The sequence below is a fragment of the Phacochoerus africanus genome, chromosome 5, assembly GCF_016906955.1.
Source record: "Phacochoerus africanus isolate WHEZ1 chromosome 5, ROS_Pafr_v1, whole genome shotgun sequence".
NCBI classification, from domain to species: Eukaryota; Metazoa; Chordata; class Mammalia; order Artiodactyla; family Suidae; genus Phacochoerus; species Phacochoerus africanus.
In genome coordinates, this window is record NC_062548.1 from 40,058,376 (window position 1) to 40,076,727 (window position 18,352).

The 18,352-nt window shown below is 43.9% G+C and overlaps 1 protein-coding gene across 17 annotated transcripts in view; it reads right to left on the reverse strand.

The window, feature by feature from the left end:
* RBFOX1 (RNA binding fox-1 homolog 1) overlaps positions 1-18,352 on the reverse strand; it is a 1,607,565-nt gene that overhangs the window by 132,092 nt on the left and 1,457,121 nt on the right. For 15 of the 17 annotated variants that reach the window (XM_047780546.1, XM_047780555.1, XM_047780550.1 and 12 more), the window contains 3 exons: positions 15,581-15,724; positions 7,551-7,604; positions 5-97 (listed from right to left, as the gene is read on the reverse strand). In XM_047780546.1, the coding sequence (XP_047636502.1) occupies positions 5-97; positions 7,551-7,604; positions 15,581-15,724 (291 nt within the window). The remainder of the gene's footprint in view (positions 1-4; positions 98-7,550; positions 7,605-15,580; positions 15,725-18,352) is intronic. The other 2 variants (XM_047780541.1, XM_047780557.1) reach the window with 1 other exon arrangement.

The following is an 18,352-nucleotide window of genomic DNA, read 5'->3' on the forward strand; positions in this document are numbered from 1 at the left end:
GCACCTCGATTTTACGGCCCTCTACCACGGTGCCGTGTAATTTCTCCCTCGCCCTGTCCGCATCGGCACTATTTTCGAAAGTTACGAAACCAAATCCCTGCATGCAGGAGGGAGAAGGGAAAACAAAACGACATGCAGATTATTATTTTCAGTCAACGACCACTGTGTAACGTTCTCTCGCTTTAATTTCTATTTCTTGTCCTGGCTTCAGTTCTGGAACATGCAAATTAGAGAAATTATAAGAATACTAAAATGTGCAATAAGTAAGCGACAAATGTGAACAAGATTTTTTTTTCTGTCACCCGTTAGCTGTAACCCCTGAAGAATTCAAAGAAGGATACCCGAAATACCTTTCTAAATGTCACTATGGAAGAAAATAAATCTAACGGAAAGAAAACGAGATCAAAATAAATTTTACAGTGTCTTCACAGAGAAGAAAATGAAATAACGAGGAAAAAAAAAAGGGAACCACTTTCTTGACATGCAAATTAAGAATAAACGAAAATAAAACGTGTGCATGAAATTCAACAATGAATGCCAAAATCCTCTAACATTGCCTGCGAGAAGTCATGCCGTGTAGTTTTAAGACCATTTCTCCTCCATGCAGTTTTAGGGTTATTCAAATTTGTCAATTCTTACAGCCTTTACTTCTCAAAAATAAACAACAACAAAAAAATTAGAAGCCTAAAAAAAAAAAAAAAGGAAAGACCTTTTTTGGATAATAAACCTGAAAATCTTTGATCCGATAAGAAAAAAATAAATCACATGAAATGAATAGAAATAAACATCACTGGATTGATAACGCAAACAGTTCAAGTTTTTGTAATTAATACGGCCCCTCCCCCGCCCCTCCCCCCCAATAACATACAGGCTTCCGAACTTGTTGACTTTCCCAACCACTTTATTCACCCCAAAGGTGAAAGTTCGAAGACCTTGGGCTGGTATTCAAGTCTCACACCAACAGCGTGACTATAAATAAGCTCCTTTAATAGAATGTTATGTGTAATAACACTCTGGGGACTTCTCTGATTGGTCAATAACAAATACACCCTTTCCTGCACACTGGCCTATTTTGTTTGAATAGTTCAGCTTCAAAAACAAAAACCAAAACCAAAACCAAAAAAACAAAAAACCCCCCTTAAAACACCACATTGTCAAAAATCCATCCTCTGTCTTCCCTGACACTGTTCCTAAGACGAGCACAGAAAATATGACACATTATTTTTAAACCCCCTAAAAATATGTGTACATCTCGTTCAGAAATATACACCAACCGTTTGAAACAATTCCAGTGTAAATTTGCTCAGCTCATTCTGCAAACTGGGTGAGAGAGGGCCATGGGCTGAGATGCCTCTGTGCACTGGGTAAACTTTACATAGAGGACAATGCTGGCTTTACGCTCAGCTGGGGCAGTATGACCGTCACTCTACCTCATAAAATAGACAGTAATTACAGCAGATGGTGTTTAAAGAGCTGTTACTGGATGCTCCACCTAAGTGAGGACTTCCCGTCAGTTCAGATGGGCTCCTCTGCGCAGGGCACTAGCTGTGGATGTATTCGAGTCAGACTAGATGATTATCTGAGAGAGAAAGGAAAAACCTCTTCCTTTGGGGGGTGAGACAGAACCACCTTTCATTCTGCCCTGTTGTGAGGGTCTGTGATGAGCTCAGGTCTGAACTATGTGATTCATATGTGATCATAGGTTCTCTAACATTAAGACCCTGCATGGTCCTCAACAGCACGGGTGAAATGCCCATTTGGTACTCGAGTATACACGCTGATTGGTTTTGAAATAAAAGCGCTTCATGGGCAAAAGGCAGAATCGGGGGGTAGGGGGATGCTCTATTTGATGGCTCTGACTCTTGGCCAGTGGGTCCCACACTTAGCTGTATGTCGGAAAGAACCAGGGAGTATATTAAACATTCAGATTCCTGAGCCCTGACCCATGCTGATCGGATCAGAATCCCAGAATGGAGCCCAGAAATCTTTTTGCTGAAAAAGTTACCTATGAGCCCAGCGACTGGATTTCTATGGTCTCGCCTATCACTAAGCACCATCCCAAAGAAGGACTCGGGAACTCCCGAGGTGGCACAGTGGGTTAAGAATCTGACTGCAGCGGCCCGGGTCACTTCAGAGCTGCAGGTTCCATCACCCGCCCGGCACAGTGGGGTTAAGGATCCGGCATTGCTGCAGCTGTGGCATAGGTTGCAGCTGTGGCCCAGATTCAATCCCTGGCCAGGAACTTCCATATGCCAAGGGTGTGGTCATTAAAAAAAAAAAGTCTTAGTAGTTCTTTTAATGAAGTAGAATATTAGGTTGTCAGTTCCTAGAGAACAGCTCAGGGAGTGGGGTGGGTTTTTGAGGGGAACACCTTTCTGACTTGGTTATCTGGATCTTAGCTGTAGGGGTCAGTCACAACCCCATGGTAACATCCTCTTCCTGACCTCTAAGCCCACAATACGGCATCTGTGGCCATGTTGTATAGTGAACAAGCCAGCTAGATCTGGGGCAGCGCTCTTTCTTGGCAAGGAAAGAAAAGCCACAGTCCGAATCTTACTGATGGAGGGCTTGGTGATGATGACACTAGCAGTCCTTGTCACCACAGTGCTGGGAAAAATGTAGCCAGAGGAAACTGAACAAACATTCCACCCACAAACAGGGTCACTGTGATTCTGGCCTGAACCCAGGGTAAGCCACACTGGCCAAAAGTCTGCATTATGGATGTCCCGGAGAGATGAAGATGGAGATGGAAATTTATTCTGAAGCCCAAGTTCACAAACTTAAAAGGAAGTCCACTCCATTCTTTGGAGAAAAAGTAATTTGTTGATCCTTTTTTTTTTTTTTGGCCTTTGTTAGGGCCGTACCTGCAGCATATGGAAGTTCCTGGGCTGCAGGTTGAATTGGAGCTGCAGCTGCCAGCCTATGCCACAGCCAAGCAATGCCGGATCTGAGCCGTGTCTGCGACCTACACCACAGCTCTTGGCAACGCCAGATCCTTAACCCACTGAGCAAGGCCAGGAAGTGAACCCACATCCTCATGGATACTAGTCAGGTTCTTAACCCACGGAGCCACAACGGGAACCCTAGTCCTTTTTATTATTATTTCTACTCTTGCTATTTCCTGCCAAACTTCACTTTCTCTCTTTTTTTTGGGGGGGGGGCAACTCAATACTTTTCATTTTAACCTGCTGAGATGCTTGGTTGAGATTTATCAAAGTAGGGTTCATGGAGAGCTCGCTCTAGAAAGAGCCCCCCAAATACCAAAGGGGTTTTCCTACATGTCCCATTGGTTAATCATACGGTTCCCTCAACAAGAAGTGAAATGATGTCCCTGGGTCAGAAGATGGTCAGATTCTCATCCGGGATCTAGCTGGTCACCAGAGAGATGGTCACCTGGGCATTTTCAGGTACCCTCTCCATCAAGCACAGAGGCTGGCACCTTTGAAAGCAGGTTGCAATAAAGGTCGCTTCTTTTGACCTGCCTCATGGTCAGAATTCCATCTTAAGCAAAATGCAACTTGCAGTTCTCAAAAATATTCTGAATATTTTTTCTCAGCCTGAAAAGGCGGGGTAGGGGAAGAAATATCTTCTGCACTTGGCCTGGAGAGCACAGGAATGCTGATGTGTAACCCCTTCAAGATCAAGTGTGCAGGAGAGGCTGTACCCAGGGAATCAGAGGCTCTCTAAGTGCTGGAGGAGAGTCCCTGCTTCCCAGGGTTTACCTCAGCAGAGCAGGGGAGCCCAGAGAAGGTGCAATCCTGCAGCAGAAGAGAATCTGCCACGTTTGAGCCCTACGGTGGGAACACATGACCCCTAGGCAGAGAATGGTGATCCTAATGTGGACCAGCCCTGACTTGCTTATTTCAAAATCTTTTTACGAATCATTCATTCTGACTTTCCCGCATCCCAGTTATTTTTCTATTTTAGTCTTGTGGGATATAGCTAGGTGACATCTTCCCTTTTTGTAGTAACACATACACATTTTATAGCTCAACTAAAGGCTCTGAAGCACCCTGGATGGATGCGTGCACTGACTTTTCATCTTATGTGAAGATTAGATTCTTCTAGTTTCTGGTGCAGAGAATTCCTATCACTTAGAAGAGGTGAGCTGCTTTGTACATGCAGCTCTTTCTCCCTGGAAGACCATCTTCCTTCCTTCCTCCACCCTTCCTCCCTCCCTTCCCCTGGGAAATTCTTACTCATCTTTCACTGGCAGCGTAAGTGCCCCTTCTTCCCAGAAGCCCTCCATCTTCCAACAAGATTAGGCTGCCTGCTTGGAATCTCAGCAACCTCTCATTCTCCAGAAAACAGGGCAAATTCTGTTGCTCTTGTGTGTCTTCGTGTCTGTCTCTCCGGTTACTCAGGAAAGTCTATGAGGACAGGAAACGCCCCTGTCTCTCCCCACCCCCGGGCTAATGCCCCAGTCTTGTCCCTGGATGGCAACCAACCTTGGAGACATCATTCAATCAAAGGGGAGATTGGACGTTTCCCAGGTATATGAAAAAGTAGCTATCTCTGCCTGCATCCCCCAAACAAAATGTTTCAGAGGTAAACAAAATGTTTTTAAAATCTCCTAAAAGGAAACATGAATTATAAGAGCTCTCACCCTGAGAGGCTATCTCATTCCATTTTCCAAAGTCTGGCATATCCTTTAAAAATTTATTAGTATTTTTTCAAAAAGTTATTTTATTGACGTATAATTGTTTACAATGCTGGGTTAATTTCTGCTCTCCAGCAACACGAGGCATATATGTACAGGAACACGTATTCTTTTTCAGATTCTTTTCCATTATGGTTTATTACGGGGTATAGAACGTAGTTTTCCTGTGCTCTATGGCCCTCGTTGTTTATCATGGCGTTATCTTTTTAAAATGCAATTTCCTTGTTTACTTGCTATTCATATACACACGAATTTGTATGTTATACATTCCCAGGCTAATACAGACACTGCCTTTGTATAGATGTACACACACACACACCAAACACCCGTAGAACACACAGCCAACCTCCCTAAGCATGGAGTGGCTATCTCGGGGACCGTTCCCAAAGAGGATGGCCAGAAGGTGACCTCCCAGCTCCTAAGGGCTCCCCCATTTCCTGGCTGCTCCTTAGCACCAAACAATAAAAATGAGGTCATAACAACCGTTCAGGTCTCTCAACCTTTAAAATGGAGATGTCCCTTTAAACAAGGCCTTTTTCTGCGAAGGACCATGTCAAGGACAAAAGATGGCCTTGTGTGAGCTGCTGCCTTCGCCCAGCCAGTTCCCAACTGGACTGTCTCCATTAACACTCTAGTGATACCCAAACCATCAGCTCCCACACCTGCAAAACCGGTTCTCTCAGAGGGCAGGCATCCACCCAGAGAGGGTATTTCTTTTATATTTCCTAATCAAGAAAAAAAAAAAAGGCAACTTCACATTTTCACCAAGGCAGTCTGTGGATGTGGCAGACTTAACTGGTCTTATTCCTAAAGCCCCAGAGACAGACTAATCAAGGGGATGACGGAAGAAGTCTTAAAAATAGCACCACCGTGGTACTTTCAAAATAGCAAATGATATTCTTCTAATGTCCTCAAACAATTCTCGAAAAAAAAATTAAATAGTTTCTTCCAACTGGCAAAAGTTACACAATAAAATATAAGTGAAACATAAATTTAAAAAACAACAACAACAACAACAACAAAACCTTTACAGGCAGTGATGCTACAGACTCAGGCTTAGAAGAAAGTTGGCCAACATTCTGGGTCATCTCTGATAATTTTGCCAAGAATACATCAGCCTTGAGTGAAAGAGATCAGGCCCATTTTTCTCTTAATGCCCTTGGCTTTGCACATACAGAGATAATCCCTAGAATAGTTTTCATAACAGAGCAGAAGGAGAGCTAACTTATTCCCCCACCCCCAGCCTGGAGGTCAAACAAGAATGACTGTAAAATATCTGAAATTATAGAAGGACAAGGTCCTTGAAGTAGCAGAGCCAGAGAATATAATGGATCAGTTTAACAAAACAAAACAAAACAAAAACTCATCTGGCCTGTCACAACATCCTTTTGGCTGTAGAAAAGGGAACACTAGAATTTTCTCTCCTCGGTTCAACCAGCATCACCCATTTGGTTAATACTAAGCCAGTTTAGGAGAGAGAGGGTGCAGACCATCCAAGGAATAATAAATGTTTGTTCTGGGGGGAGGACTGGGTTGCTATGCTCTGGGAGACAGGACCTTGCCACCTTAGCTAAAACCTGTTCTTTTTGGGTACCCTCCCGGATACCGGCTTGTCCCAAGCTGCCTATGTAAGGAAAGCTCTGAGGCGAAACCCAGTACCTCTCTGTGTTTGGTAATCAGCTTCTCTCAGTCTCCCTGTTCACACGCTGATGATGCAGAAAAGCAGCTGGCAGGGTGCGAACAAGGAAGAGTTACCAAACCTGTTCACTTTCTAGTTCCTGAGGTCAATATCCAAGTCTGTTTCCCCATCAGTCCCGGGGATCGCAGTTATCAGCTGCTAGGCTGAAGGCACTGCTTTCCTGGAGGGATTCTGCTGGCTCTCTCATGTCTTCCGTGGGTGTAGGTAGAAGGAGGGCAATTTAGAACTGAGAAAAACACCACTGGGCAAAGGAAAGGGGGCAGTCTGCATTGAGATGAAGCATGGGCGTGTGTCAAAAACAGCCAGACCCAGGCTTTATAACGTTAACCATAGCCCTGGAAGGTTTGTTAAAACACAGATTGCTGGGCGCCGGTTTCAGAGGATCTGACCTCTCTGGGGATCTGATTCCTCTAGGTTTGGGCTAGACTCTGAGAATCTGCCTTACTAATATGTTCCCAGGTGGTGCTGATGCTGCTGGTCTGGGCACTGCTCTTAGATGATGTCACACTGATACCAAAGATATTTTGGAAGAGTTTGGCTTTTTTTTTTTTCCCCTACTAGTGTATTTCCATTTTGAAGATGCTGAGGTGTCACCCTATAACTTCTGATTTTGGTGAACACTGTTAGCTCTAAGGAAATCTGCTTAAAAATTGGTTTCCCAGAAAAAAAAAAAAAAAGAAAGCAATGGCAAATTGCAAAATGCGGATGGGTACACATACTCCTGGATCAAATTATATTCAAAAGGTTGGTGTATATGAGATTTTTCTCCCCTACAACCCAGGAAAATAACTGCACTTTATTAATACAGAATAATCACATATTTACCTGCTCATGAGACTATCAACTCACTTTTTAATATAAAGAACATAATTATCACTGAAAAACAAAAAAAAATGTAGCAACAACATTATTTTTTTAAGCATGGGTAGTTTTCCTCTGGAAACTTGATATATAGACATCAATAGATATATAAATATAAAACAGCAATTTTAAATTACCCCCTTATACATTTTAAACTGAGTCCAATGTATTCCCCACCATTTTGGAAATGGGACTTGGTCCCAAAAAGGAATTCCCACAGAAGTGTATTTTTCACAACGTGCTGATTAAAACAGTGCAGTTGTTTCCCCGTATTTATAACAAGCATTTTAAAATAAGCTAAACAATTCTGAAGCGAATTAAGTTGCTTACCTTTGAGCCTCGCTCATTAAAAATAATTTCAACATCTAAGATTTTACCAAATTGCTGCAAAGAAATAGAAATATTTTATAAGCAAGAAGAGAAACAGAGCAAATTATATTATGCACATGGGTAATGGTTCCCCAAGTCACAGTATCTTTTAATATTGAGGATATACATTTTTTTTGGTTGTTCTATCATTCGATGATGCACTTGAACCAAGAAAAAATACAGCCACACATTTTTATTCCCATATTATGACCTATTCTGTCAAATAAGAGCTCATAATAGGGACCTAATACCAAAGATGTAATCAAGAGGTTAATTCCATTTTGCTTTATGAAGGAGTGACCACTTTCCCAGGCACTGAGGAGCAAAGATTAAAAATGGTTAAATATGTACACAAACCTTCCTAGGCTATGTCACTCGCCGTTGGGCCAAACCCCCTTGGTGAAGTGGGATTTTTATAGTAAAATATCCAACTAGAATATAATGTTGAGGATTCTGGACTCGCCCCACAAAAGCCAGGAGCAGCCAGGCCAAAGAGGAGAAGTCACAATAAAAGGAAGATTCACTCCCCAGATGCCCATCATAAGCAAGAAACCAGTATTGCTATGACCTGTATTCAGGCTGAAAGGGACAGTGATGTTCAACAAACAAATATATTTGAGACAATTAACATGCCCAGGCTTTAGACAAAGTGGAGGAAACTCAACACACTCAAATCCGGAAATAACGTTTCAGATTCCAAACACATTAGGTAGCTGGGTAAAATACAGACCCCCTTGGCTAAATGTAAATTACAGATTTTTCAGGATACATAAATGCCACACAACAGTTGGGACAGACTTAGTAAAACATCTGTTATTGGAAATTCAAGTTCAACTATTGGATCTTAAGGTTTTTAACTTACTACACCTAGTAACTCACAACTCTAGCAGTCCTAAGTTGGCAAACGCACCTCAAGCAGTTCATGATTCACGCTTAAAAAATGGGAACACAGACCCTGAACCAGAAGCATCCGATCATCCCAAATCCTTTTCCCCGATGCTGGAATCCTCTCAGTTGTCTTAGATGGCGGAAGTGCACTGGGCATTTCCTGGGTGTGGTCTCCTCTGTGTAAGTGTAGGTTGGAGAAGGGGGCACAACGTATGTGACATGGCCCAGGGGAAAATCAGAAAGAAATTTTACCCTGATGCCGAATGAAAGCAAATGCCTGCCTTCATGATTAAATAAATAAATAGAACAACAGAACGTAAAATCTCCATCAGCTTTCCTCCTGTTTTTGAGCTTTCCTATTGTTCCATTTGCTTTCGCAGCCTGGATTTTTATTGCATCCTTTGTTCCCCTAGGAGAGTCTGTGTTCTGCCTCTCTTGAAGGGGGGAAATCCTTAAGCAGCCTCTGTATAGCAGAGGGTGGAGTGATGGGGAGGCATGGGCAGGAGAGAAACAAGAAACTAGAACACAGAGAACTGGGGGCAGCTTGCCTGACCTGTATGCTTCACTCACGCAGACCTGGGAGGTCCGGGGGCAAGTGTCAAGAGGTCTTACTAAGATTCAAAAAAAAAAAAAAATTATTTGGAACATACAGAGGTTCTGCTTTGGAAAATACAAATAAATCTACATTCCTTGGAAACAGAAAAAAAATGCATACCCCAGTGGAATATAAATAGCTCAAAATATTGAAATGAAAGTAGTTCTGGGAGTTCCGGTCGTGACGCAGCTGAAATGAATCTGACTAGGAACCATGAGGGTGCAGGTTTGATCTCTGGCCTCGCTCAGTGGGTTAAGGATCCGGTGTTGCCCATGAGCTGTGGTATAGGTCGCAGATGTGGCTTGGATCTGGCATTGCTGTGGCTGTGCTGCAGGCCGGCAGCTGTAGCTCTAATTCGACCCCTAGCCTGGGAATCTCCATATGTGTGTGGCGCTAAAAAAAAGAAAAAAAGAAGTAGTTCTGACCATGAGAAAAAGAAACTCAAAGATGTGGCATCCTCTGACACAGAAATGCGTCCATCTGTCAGGATATGAACCTGGCCAGGGGCTCAGATTTATAGATTTGAATATTTCTTTTTCTTTCTCTCACTCTGTCTCTCTCTCTCTCTCTTTTTTTTTTTTTTTTTTTTGTGCTTTTTAGGGCCACACCTGTGGCATATGGAAGTTCCCAGGCTAGGGGTCAAAGCAGACCTGCAGCTGCCCGCCTACGCCTACACTTATGCCACAGCCACATAGGATCCAAGCCACATCTGTGACCTACACCACGGCTCATGGCCATGCTGGATCCTTAAGCCACTGAGCGGGCCCAGGGATTGAACCCGCATCCTCATGGATACGCGTCGGGTTGTTAACCCGCTGAGCCACAATGGGAGCTCCAAACTTGAATTTTTCTTGTTGAGTCCACATGCTTCTCCACGTCACAGAGAAGTAGAAGGCTAGAAAGACGTCAGGAAGTGAAGGCTCTCGCCCACAAGAGGAGATGGAATGTCCGTATCGCTGGCAGGTCCTGTGGAAATGCTAAGAAACACGAAGCTAACTCACCCTGCAATTTGTGGACACTCAACTGTTCTTTTGGTCAAGAGAACATTCTTCCACAGTGCATTTTCAGTGCCCTAGATTTGGGCAGAGAGAATCATTAAAAATAGAAGAAAACGTTCAGATTTGGGAAATGCAGGGCTTGCCATTGAAAGGTGAAGTGAATTTCATAGTAAAAAAAAAAAAAAATCCCCCAGCTTTGTGAACTCCTCAGAGGCAATCGTTTTGATATAAACGCCTTAGAATATTCAGTCTGCACAGATGCTATCATATTTATTTTGGGCATAAGAGCCTGGAAGCACATATATTTATGGATAGAGAAGCTTGAAAAGGACTTCCTCTAAAACCATGTAGCAAATGTCACCCGCGGAACATTCTCGAAGCCGTCAACACAGAAACATGTCCTTTAAAATAAGATCTGGTGGAGACAGAACCAATCAAAAAGTAATCCTAGCATATGTGTCATTGCCTAAATGGAACAATGGCACCATATGCCCTGAAATGGTCTCAAATACTTGCCTCTTTGGCAGTTGCCAAGGGGTAGAGGATTCTGAAAGCCCATGAAATAAGCCGTAAGAGGAATGCTGATGTAAGCCCCATTTCTGAGGCAGTTGTGTACTATATTTATAGTATCAACAGTTTAATTGGGAAGTTTGGTACTAATGATGTAAACACAGCTGGCACATTTTCAATTTAAATAGACACAACTCATTCGCAGACATAACTAGGATTTGTTTGCTCAACACCAGTGTTCCGCCGTGTTCAACAACGTCTCAGCATCCATGCAAGGTGTCTCAATAGCTGCATCAAGGATGCAATCTGGGAGCTTAGAGGCACGCACTTGGGCAAATAGGTACCATCCATTTTTAGACATTCTCAGATCAAATGATATGTCCTTGAAAAGCTTTGAACGGTGTTCAATGGATACAGCAGAAAACATGAAAGTAAAGCTTAGTTCCAAGCGTGGGCATGGAGGCTAAGAAAAGGCAGCAGGCCCATTTTCGTCCGGTCAGCTTCGTGTTTGGGAGGCAGGAACAGGAGGCACCCTGCCACGTCCGAAAAATGGCTTCACTTAGTGACTGATAGATGGGATTCTGGCATTCTCGTTGCAGGTGTGCCTATCTCTGTTTTGTTATTGAAACAGGGGATCCCAAAGGCTTCTTTTGCATGTTCTGAAAGCCCTGTGATCTGGTTTGAGACTTGAATAGATCATAGTCATGCCCAGAGGGTTTGTATTTTGGGAGCGAAAGGAAGGCGGTGACATTGACAAGGGTATGGTGAAAACTGGAGCCGGTATTGAGGGAGCCGCTGTTTCTGAAGACAGTCCTAGGATGGAATGTTTTGTCCCAGTGGTCCGGATGTGTTATAACTACCTTTCTCACCCCTCACCCGGAAATGCTTCCTTGTAAATATAAGGTTACATGGAGCTTGCTATTCTGGAGCAAGATGTGATTAATTGGGTGGAAATCCATACATGGCCTTCACGCAACCCTGGTGAATTTAAGTGTGAGGGAAACGCATGCTCTTTGGTGATGCCTGCCATGATCAAGAGGAAGGGGGCCTGGCCGGGACGCACATCCTTTCCAGCAAAGCATCCAGGACCAGCACCCCTTCACTCAAACACCAACTAGTGTTTTCAAAAGACTCTGGCTTCTGCTCTGGAATATGGTGGCCCCAGAATTTTTTGACCAAGGAGAGTTGTATTTATTTATTCTTTTTTTTTTTTTTTTGGAAAGTTTTATTTAAAAGAAAACCAAACAAACCGGGAAATCCAAGATGACATTGATGTTGTAATGCCAAACATGGAACAAATGCATCCAAAAGAGGAGGAAATAAAGCCTAGGAAGTGAATGATTAAAGAAAGGTCACCAGGATTGCAACAAAGACACTAAAACCACACATTAAATGAGTTCCCATTGTGGTTCTGCGAGCATTAAGAACCTGACCAGTATCCATGAGGATGCGAATGCGATCCCTGGCCTCACTCAGTGGGTTAAGGATCTGGTGTAGGTCGAAGATGCGGCTCGTGTCTGGTGTTTCTATGGCTGTGGCATAGGCTGGTAGCTACAGATCTGATTTGGCCCCTAACCTGGGAGCTTCCTATGCCGCAGGTGCGGACCTAAAAAGAAAAAAGAAAAACAAACAAACAAACAGGAAACACACGTTAAAAATAAAAAGCCCAGGGCAAGGGGGAAGAAGTGAGATGGATAGAGAGTCTGGGGTTGGTAAATGCAAACTGTTAGATTTGGAATGGATAAGCAATGAGTCCTACTGTGTAGCACAGGGAATGCTATCCAGTCTCTTGGGAAGAGACCATGATGGAAGATAAGAAGAAAAAAGAATGCACATATGTGTATGACTAGGTCGCTATGCTATACAGCAGAAATTGACTCAACACTGTAAATCAACCATACCCTAATAAAAAATAAACTGAAAAATAAAATAAAATGTCGAGGCCTCTCGAGGCCCCCGTGGTAACCAGGAGGCCAGGAGGGGCTGCAAACTTCATGGCTGAATTATTAATGGTTACAGAAGTTGTTAGGAGCACCGCCAGGTGTTAGGCGGTTTGAGAAAGGAAGTTGCTTTTTTTGTTGTTGTGTTTAGGTTTTGGTTTGAAATCCCCATGGCCATATTGAAACAAAAGAGACAAAGGAGAAAAATGCAGAAACCTTTGTGAGAGTTTCTCTCTGCTGTCGCCCTTCCTCTAGCCCCCGATAAAGTGAAGGGACCGGGGCGAAATACAGCTACAAAAGGAGAGGCGACATCTCAGGTTCCAGTGACGTGGAAACCACCTGGTTGGGGTTAAAATGTAACTCTGACCTGAAAAAGGAAACGAGGCTTAATTCTTGTAAACGGAGTGTGGGGAGATAATGAGAATGTCTACAGGTGCCTTTTCCTACGCTTCAAGCCGCTAAAGGTGTCATATAACCGGAATGAGTTTGCTGCTGCCGCTGTTTGGCCAGGAAGAATAGATTTTTGCAGTATTAAAATTCCATGTCTTTAGAATGGTGGTTGGAAACCAAGGGAGCTTCACAGTTACTGCAGCACCCAGCGATCCATGTGTGCAGTTATTTTAAAAAATGTTTTAAGATGTTTGGCCATGCCCACAGCATGCGGAAGTTCTTGGGCCAGGGATCGAACCCACAAAGGCTGTCACCTGAGCCACGGCAGTGACAACGCTGGATCCATAACCCACTGAGCCACCAGGGAACTCCTGTGCCAGATTATCTTTATGAACAAAACCCCCCAAAAATCTTGCATACTTTTAACGATGGATACAGAGGCAGTTTGGGGTGAATCAAATTAATTCCGGAATTACTGAATGTATATTATTATTATTATTATTATTATTATTATTATTATTATTAAAATTGACCATGAAGGAGTTTGAAAGCTTTTATTTGGATCACCAGTCCTCTCCTGTCTCTACTTTTGTCTCTGGGAAACACTTTTCCCACTATTTTTCATGCTCGTTTTTCTTTTTATTTTCAAGTTAAAGTGATTGCAACAGACTTTCAAAAAAAGAATTACTGAAGGTCTGTTGCACTTTCTGAATCGATAGATATTAAGTGTAGCTATCCTCTTGTCAAATCGACCTCTTGTCAAGTAGCTTGAAAATGTGGACTTTTACAAAAAGTGGCCCTGAACCCAGCAGCTTTTGAGCAAAGTTTGACAACCGGTGGAACAATCCATCTTTTGGCAAGACTTTGCCCTGTGCCACCTGTCCTACCCAGAAAAGAATAGAGAGCATCCGATATTCATGCAAGAAGGATCTCCTCTTCGGAGTCTAACGGTGACTATTCTGAATACCTCTCTGACTGAGCAGTGTAGCCTTCCTTCTGGTAACTTTCAAGAAAACCAAGAAGACCTAAAAAGACACACACAAAGAAAACCAGAAGACCAGCAGTGAGGGAAGAGCATCCTCCGTGGGTGGGAATTGGGATGTCTTGCCATGAGTGACACCAGAAAAGAGCAGAGGCTGGTCATTAAGAGGACCCAGTTCAAAGCCAACAGCCCAATGACACCTGAGTCCAGACAGACTGAAGAACCGGACAGTTTCCTAAACCGACGTGATGAAAGGGATCTAATTCCTCAGGCTGCCCATCATTCAGACCTGGTCTCACTGCTTTACACACACTTAACCTCGGATTTAACTTTGAATGCTCTGCACTTTTCAAAGTCATCTTTGACCTGCAAGTGCCCGAGGGTATCTCTGCTGTGCAAGAGTTAGAGGGCTCAACTCAAGGTTATTACCAAATGAGAGAGATAAAAGAGCAGAAGCTGACCTTTTCCTCTGAAATGTCAGGATTCGAGCCTGGGTATCTTAAATATTAGGGCGCTTGTTCTGTTTTTTGTGTCAGATGCATACTTGATCAACATTGTGCATGTTGAAGAAATAAAATGTGCACGCTAACCCCACCGCTCAGAGGGCTCTCCTTTTCATATGGGGAATGAGATCTACTTGGCCCAGAGCTAGGCATTAAAATTGGGCCACTTCTTATTCCTTTGGTAATATTTGCATCCATCCAAAAGCCCTTAGAAGGAGAATCTCTAGGCAGCCAACATTTACTCTAAAGGCAGCTGTTAACGAATCCATAGATACTTCCCAGCAAGGCTGGGCTGTCATGGAGAGACTGGCTGCATTTGCAAAAGTGAATGACAGCCAAGCCCTATCAAAGCTTTGTGTTTGGTGGAACGAAGCCTGAAGAAATGACAAACTCATCCCTTCCCAAGGTGGATGGTGCAAACATCGTCCAGAAAAACAAATCATGGTCACAAGGTCCCATGAGCAAGCAACCCCTGGGATTTCTTTTCTCTGGGTGGGTGGTGGCTTTTACCTTGCTCTGTGTTTCAACGTAGTGCCTGGGCAAGGCTGTCATTTGTGGCACGGGACATCACAATAAAAAAAATCTCTGAATCCTCATCACTATTTCCAGGAGAACGTATATAGCAGGAGACAAGTCAGACTCAGAGATCCGTAGTGGCTTTGCTTTGTTTTGCTTTAATGAAGTTTTATGCGGAACTAATTATTCTCTACAGCCACCTCTGAAATTGAAATGCTCAGTGCCTGGGAAAGACCAAGGTCTGAAGGCATATCCTCTGAGTCACTCTTCCCGAATAATTTGACATTTGCGATAGGGAGAAAAACCAAGATGACTCATAATGGTTACTTTAGCTGTGACACGGGGTCCCAGACCCCTCGATGGGGGAATCATCAAAGGGCTTGTTTCCATAGTGGGAGCCCGTTTCCATTTGATATTCAAGTTACTGCTTAGAAGAAGTGCCCTGGGGGTCAAAATGGAAATGTGGTAAACACATGCAGAGAAATTCATGCTACAATCACAAAGAGGTCCTGGCTACAATAGACCCAAAGACTAGGATGTCAAATGCTTTTTTTCCCTTGCTGTGTTAACATCTCACCTTTGAGGTATGAAGATCAAGAACTTACACGAGGAGGGAAGGACGCTGGGGTCCCCAGAGTGGACCCCGCAGAGGAGAAAGGCAGTACTTACGCCAAACATTTGTCGGAGGTCGGGATCTCGGAACCGGAAGGGGATGTTGGAGACATGCAGCCTCTTGGGCTGGGACTTGTTTTCCGTGTTTTCGGAAGGTTGTGTCTGGGGCTGGCCATCCGTTGGCGCCGCGTCATCTGTCTGCTAAAAGAACAAGTGTAAAGCAAAGAGGCTCTGAGTGGACCCGAAGGTACATTCCCATGTGCTTTTGCTTCTCCTAAATGGTAGGAAGATGCCAGAACAAAGGCGTAAGGACAGGAAGAAACTGCTGAGTCATTCGTTCATTCATTCAATCTTTTTTTTTTTTTTTTCCTCTTTGTCTTTTTGGGGCTGCACCCAGGCTAGGGATTGAATCAGAGCTGCAGCCACTGGCCTATGCCAGAGTCACAATAACACAGGATCCGAGCCACTTCTGCAACCTACCCCACAGCTCAAGGCAACACCAGATCCTTAACCCACTGAGCAGGGCCAGGGATCAGGCCTGCATCCTCATGCTAACTAGTTGGGTTCTTAACCACTGAGCCACAATGGGAACTCCCATTCAACCAATATTTATTAAACGCCCACTGAGGGCCCATCCTGGATTCAGCAGTGAGCAAAGCAACAGCGATCTTGACTGTTATGGATCATAATTCTCACAGGGGAAGACAGACAATAAACTCGTTAAGGAGATAGCAGGCAGAATGAGATATGCGCTACAGGGATAAAGCGAGGGGATGGGGTGGTTGGTACTGGGGGGCCAGGAATTTTAATAGGTAATGAGACAAAACATCATGGGGGGGGGGCAAATGCTCATCTCTTCATCGAGTCTGTTCAAAAACTTAAGATAGGCCTACATATTTGTTAAGGCCATAGAGACAACATATTAAGGCAGTCTTATAAAACACTTAAAAAAGCTGTTGGGTGTCTTGAAGTCCAAACAACCATCTGATTGACTTAACCTTGTTTAAGGTTTTAATTTTTCATTTCGTGATTGTGCAGAACTGTGCTATTCATTACAGTGGACTCTATATGGCTCTTTACATGCAAATGAGTTAAAGTTAAGTAAAATGGGAAATTCAGTCCCTCAAACTAGCCACATTTCAGGTGCTCAGTCGCCACATGTGCCTGCCACGTCAGGCAATGCAGATATAGAACATCTGTTTCTAGAAAGTTCTATTGGCCTAAGTTGGTATAGATAATATTCCAATATTAGCATAACTCATTACTCTGCCTCCCACACCCCCGCATGCCCCAAATAAAAGCCTGGATAGCATGATATTACACTGACACTCCTAAATACGCAGAAAGTAGGAGAAAAGTCACAGTAACATTTGGTTTAATCATTAAGGCCATTCCCAAACTTCAAATGTAGCAGAGATGCCTCCTTTCTAGATACTTTGTCTGCAATTAGCATGCACTGTCTCTAGGTGGCAGTAGATGTCACCCAATCACGTACCTGCTTCTCTAAAACCATGATGGAAAACCTACCAGGACTCCTATCAAATTTATGAGCAAGGGATCATCCCCACCTACTGATAAGCAATTTAGAAGCATGTACCCTGGGACAAAACTATCAATCAGGCAGCCAAGTTTAAGATAACAATCTTACAAACTGTGTGAAAGCTGAAATACCATGGGCATAGTGACTGTCTCAGCAACCCTTGTGTTTATGGACAGATTTCATTGGCATCGCTCTCCTAACACATCTTGAATTACACTTAGAAGTCAAGGCTTTCGGGTGGTCGGCATACTACTCTTCCAAGCTGGTTTGGTGGCCTAAGCCCTATCTGATGACTTTCTTCAACTTCCAAGGGCCAGGTTATGAAGACAGTGGACTTGGTCATTTTGTCCATGATGCTGGGTTGAATGAAGAGGGTGGTGGTAGTTTTCTAATCTGGACGATGGGCAATAATGATGGTGCACCCTTTATAAGGCTCCGTAGAGACTGAACACAGCAACATATATGCCAAACTGGCAGGATTCTTGACACAAGATATGGTTAATAAATGGAGGAGTTCCCTGGTGGCTCAGCAGGTTAGGGATCTGGTATTGTCACTGCTGTGGCCTGGGTCGCTGCTGTGGCTCAAGTTCGATCTCGGGCCCAGGAATATCTGCATGCCGTGGGTGCAGCCAAAACATATAAAAATAAGAATAAATGGAAGGTAAGGCTTTTTTATAGACCGATGGTGATTTTTACACAAATGTCAAAATAGAAGGGGGAAAACGCCCCTCAGGAAACATAATGGAAAGGTCCTCCTTTGCTTATTAAACACATCCTTCCTGAGCAACTACTGTCCCCTGGACACGCAAATTCGTCCTCCAAAGCCTATGCAGTTTCCAGTTTAGTCAAAGAGAAAGGGGTAGAAAGAGACAGTAATATAGATGAGTAGGAGCTAGGGTCAGAGTGATCCCTAGGCTCTGAGTAAACTTGGATCAGGGACACACTGCCAGGCTGAAGATTCCGCAGGCTTGCCAATCCTGAGGTTACATGTCCAGTGGGAGATATCTAAGAGGAAGGGTAAAGGGGTTTGATGCTGCACCAGCAAGGGGCAAAGCATGCACCAGGATGCAGAGAGGTGAGGCGGGCCTGGATTCAGAGGGCCATGCGTGGATGTTCGTGTCCTCGGGTGGAGGGCGAGCGCAGAAAAGAAGTGCGGAAGAGTACACTGCGGAGGGAGACGGGGGCTGGACGGTGAAGAGCCCTGTGTGCAGATCAAGAAGATACATTTCATCCCGAAAGCTAGGAGGAGGCACTGAAGGATCATACCACAGGTGTGATCGGACCAGCGG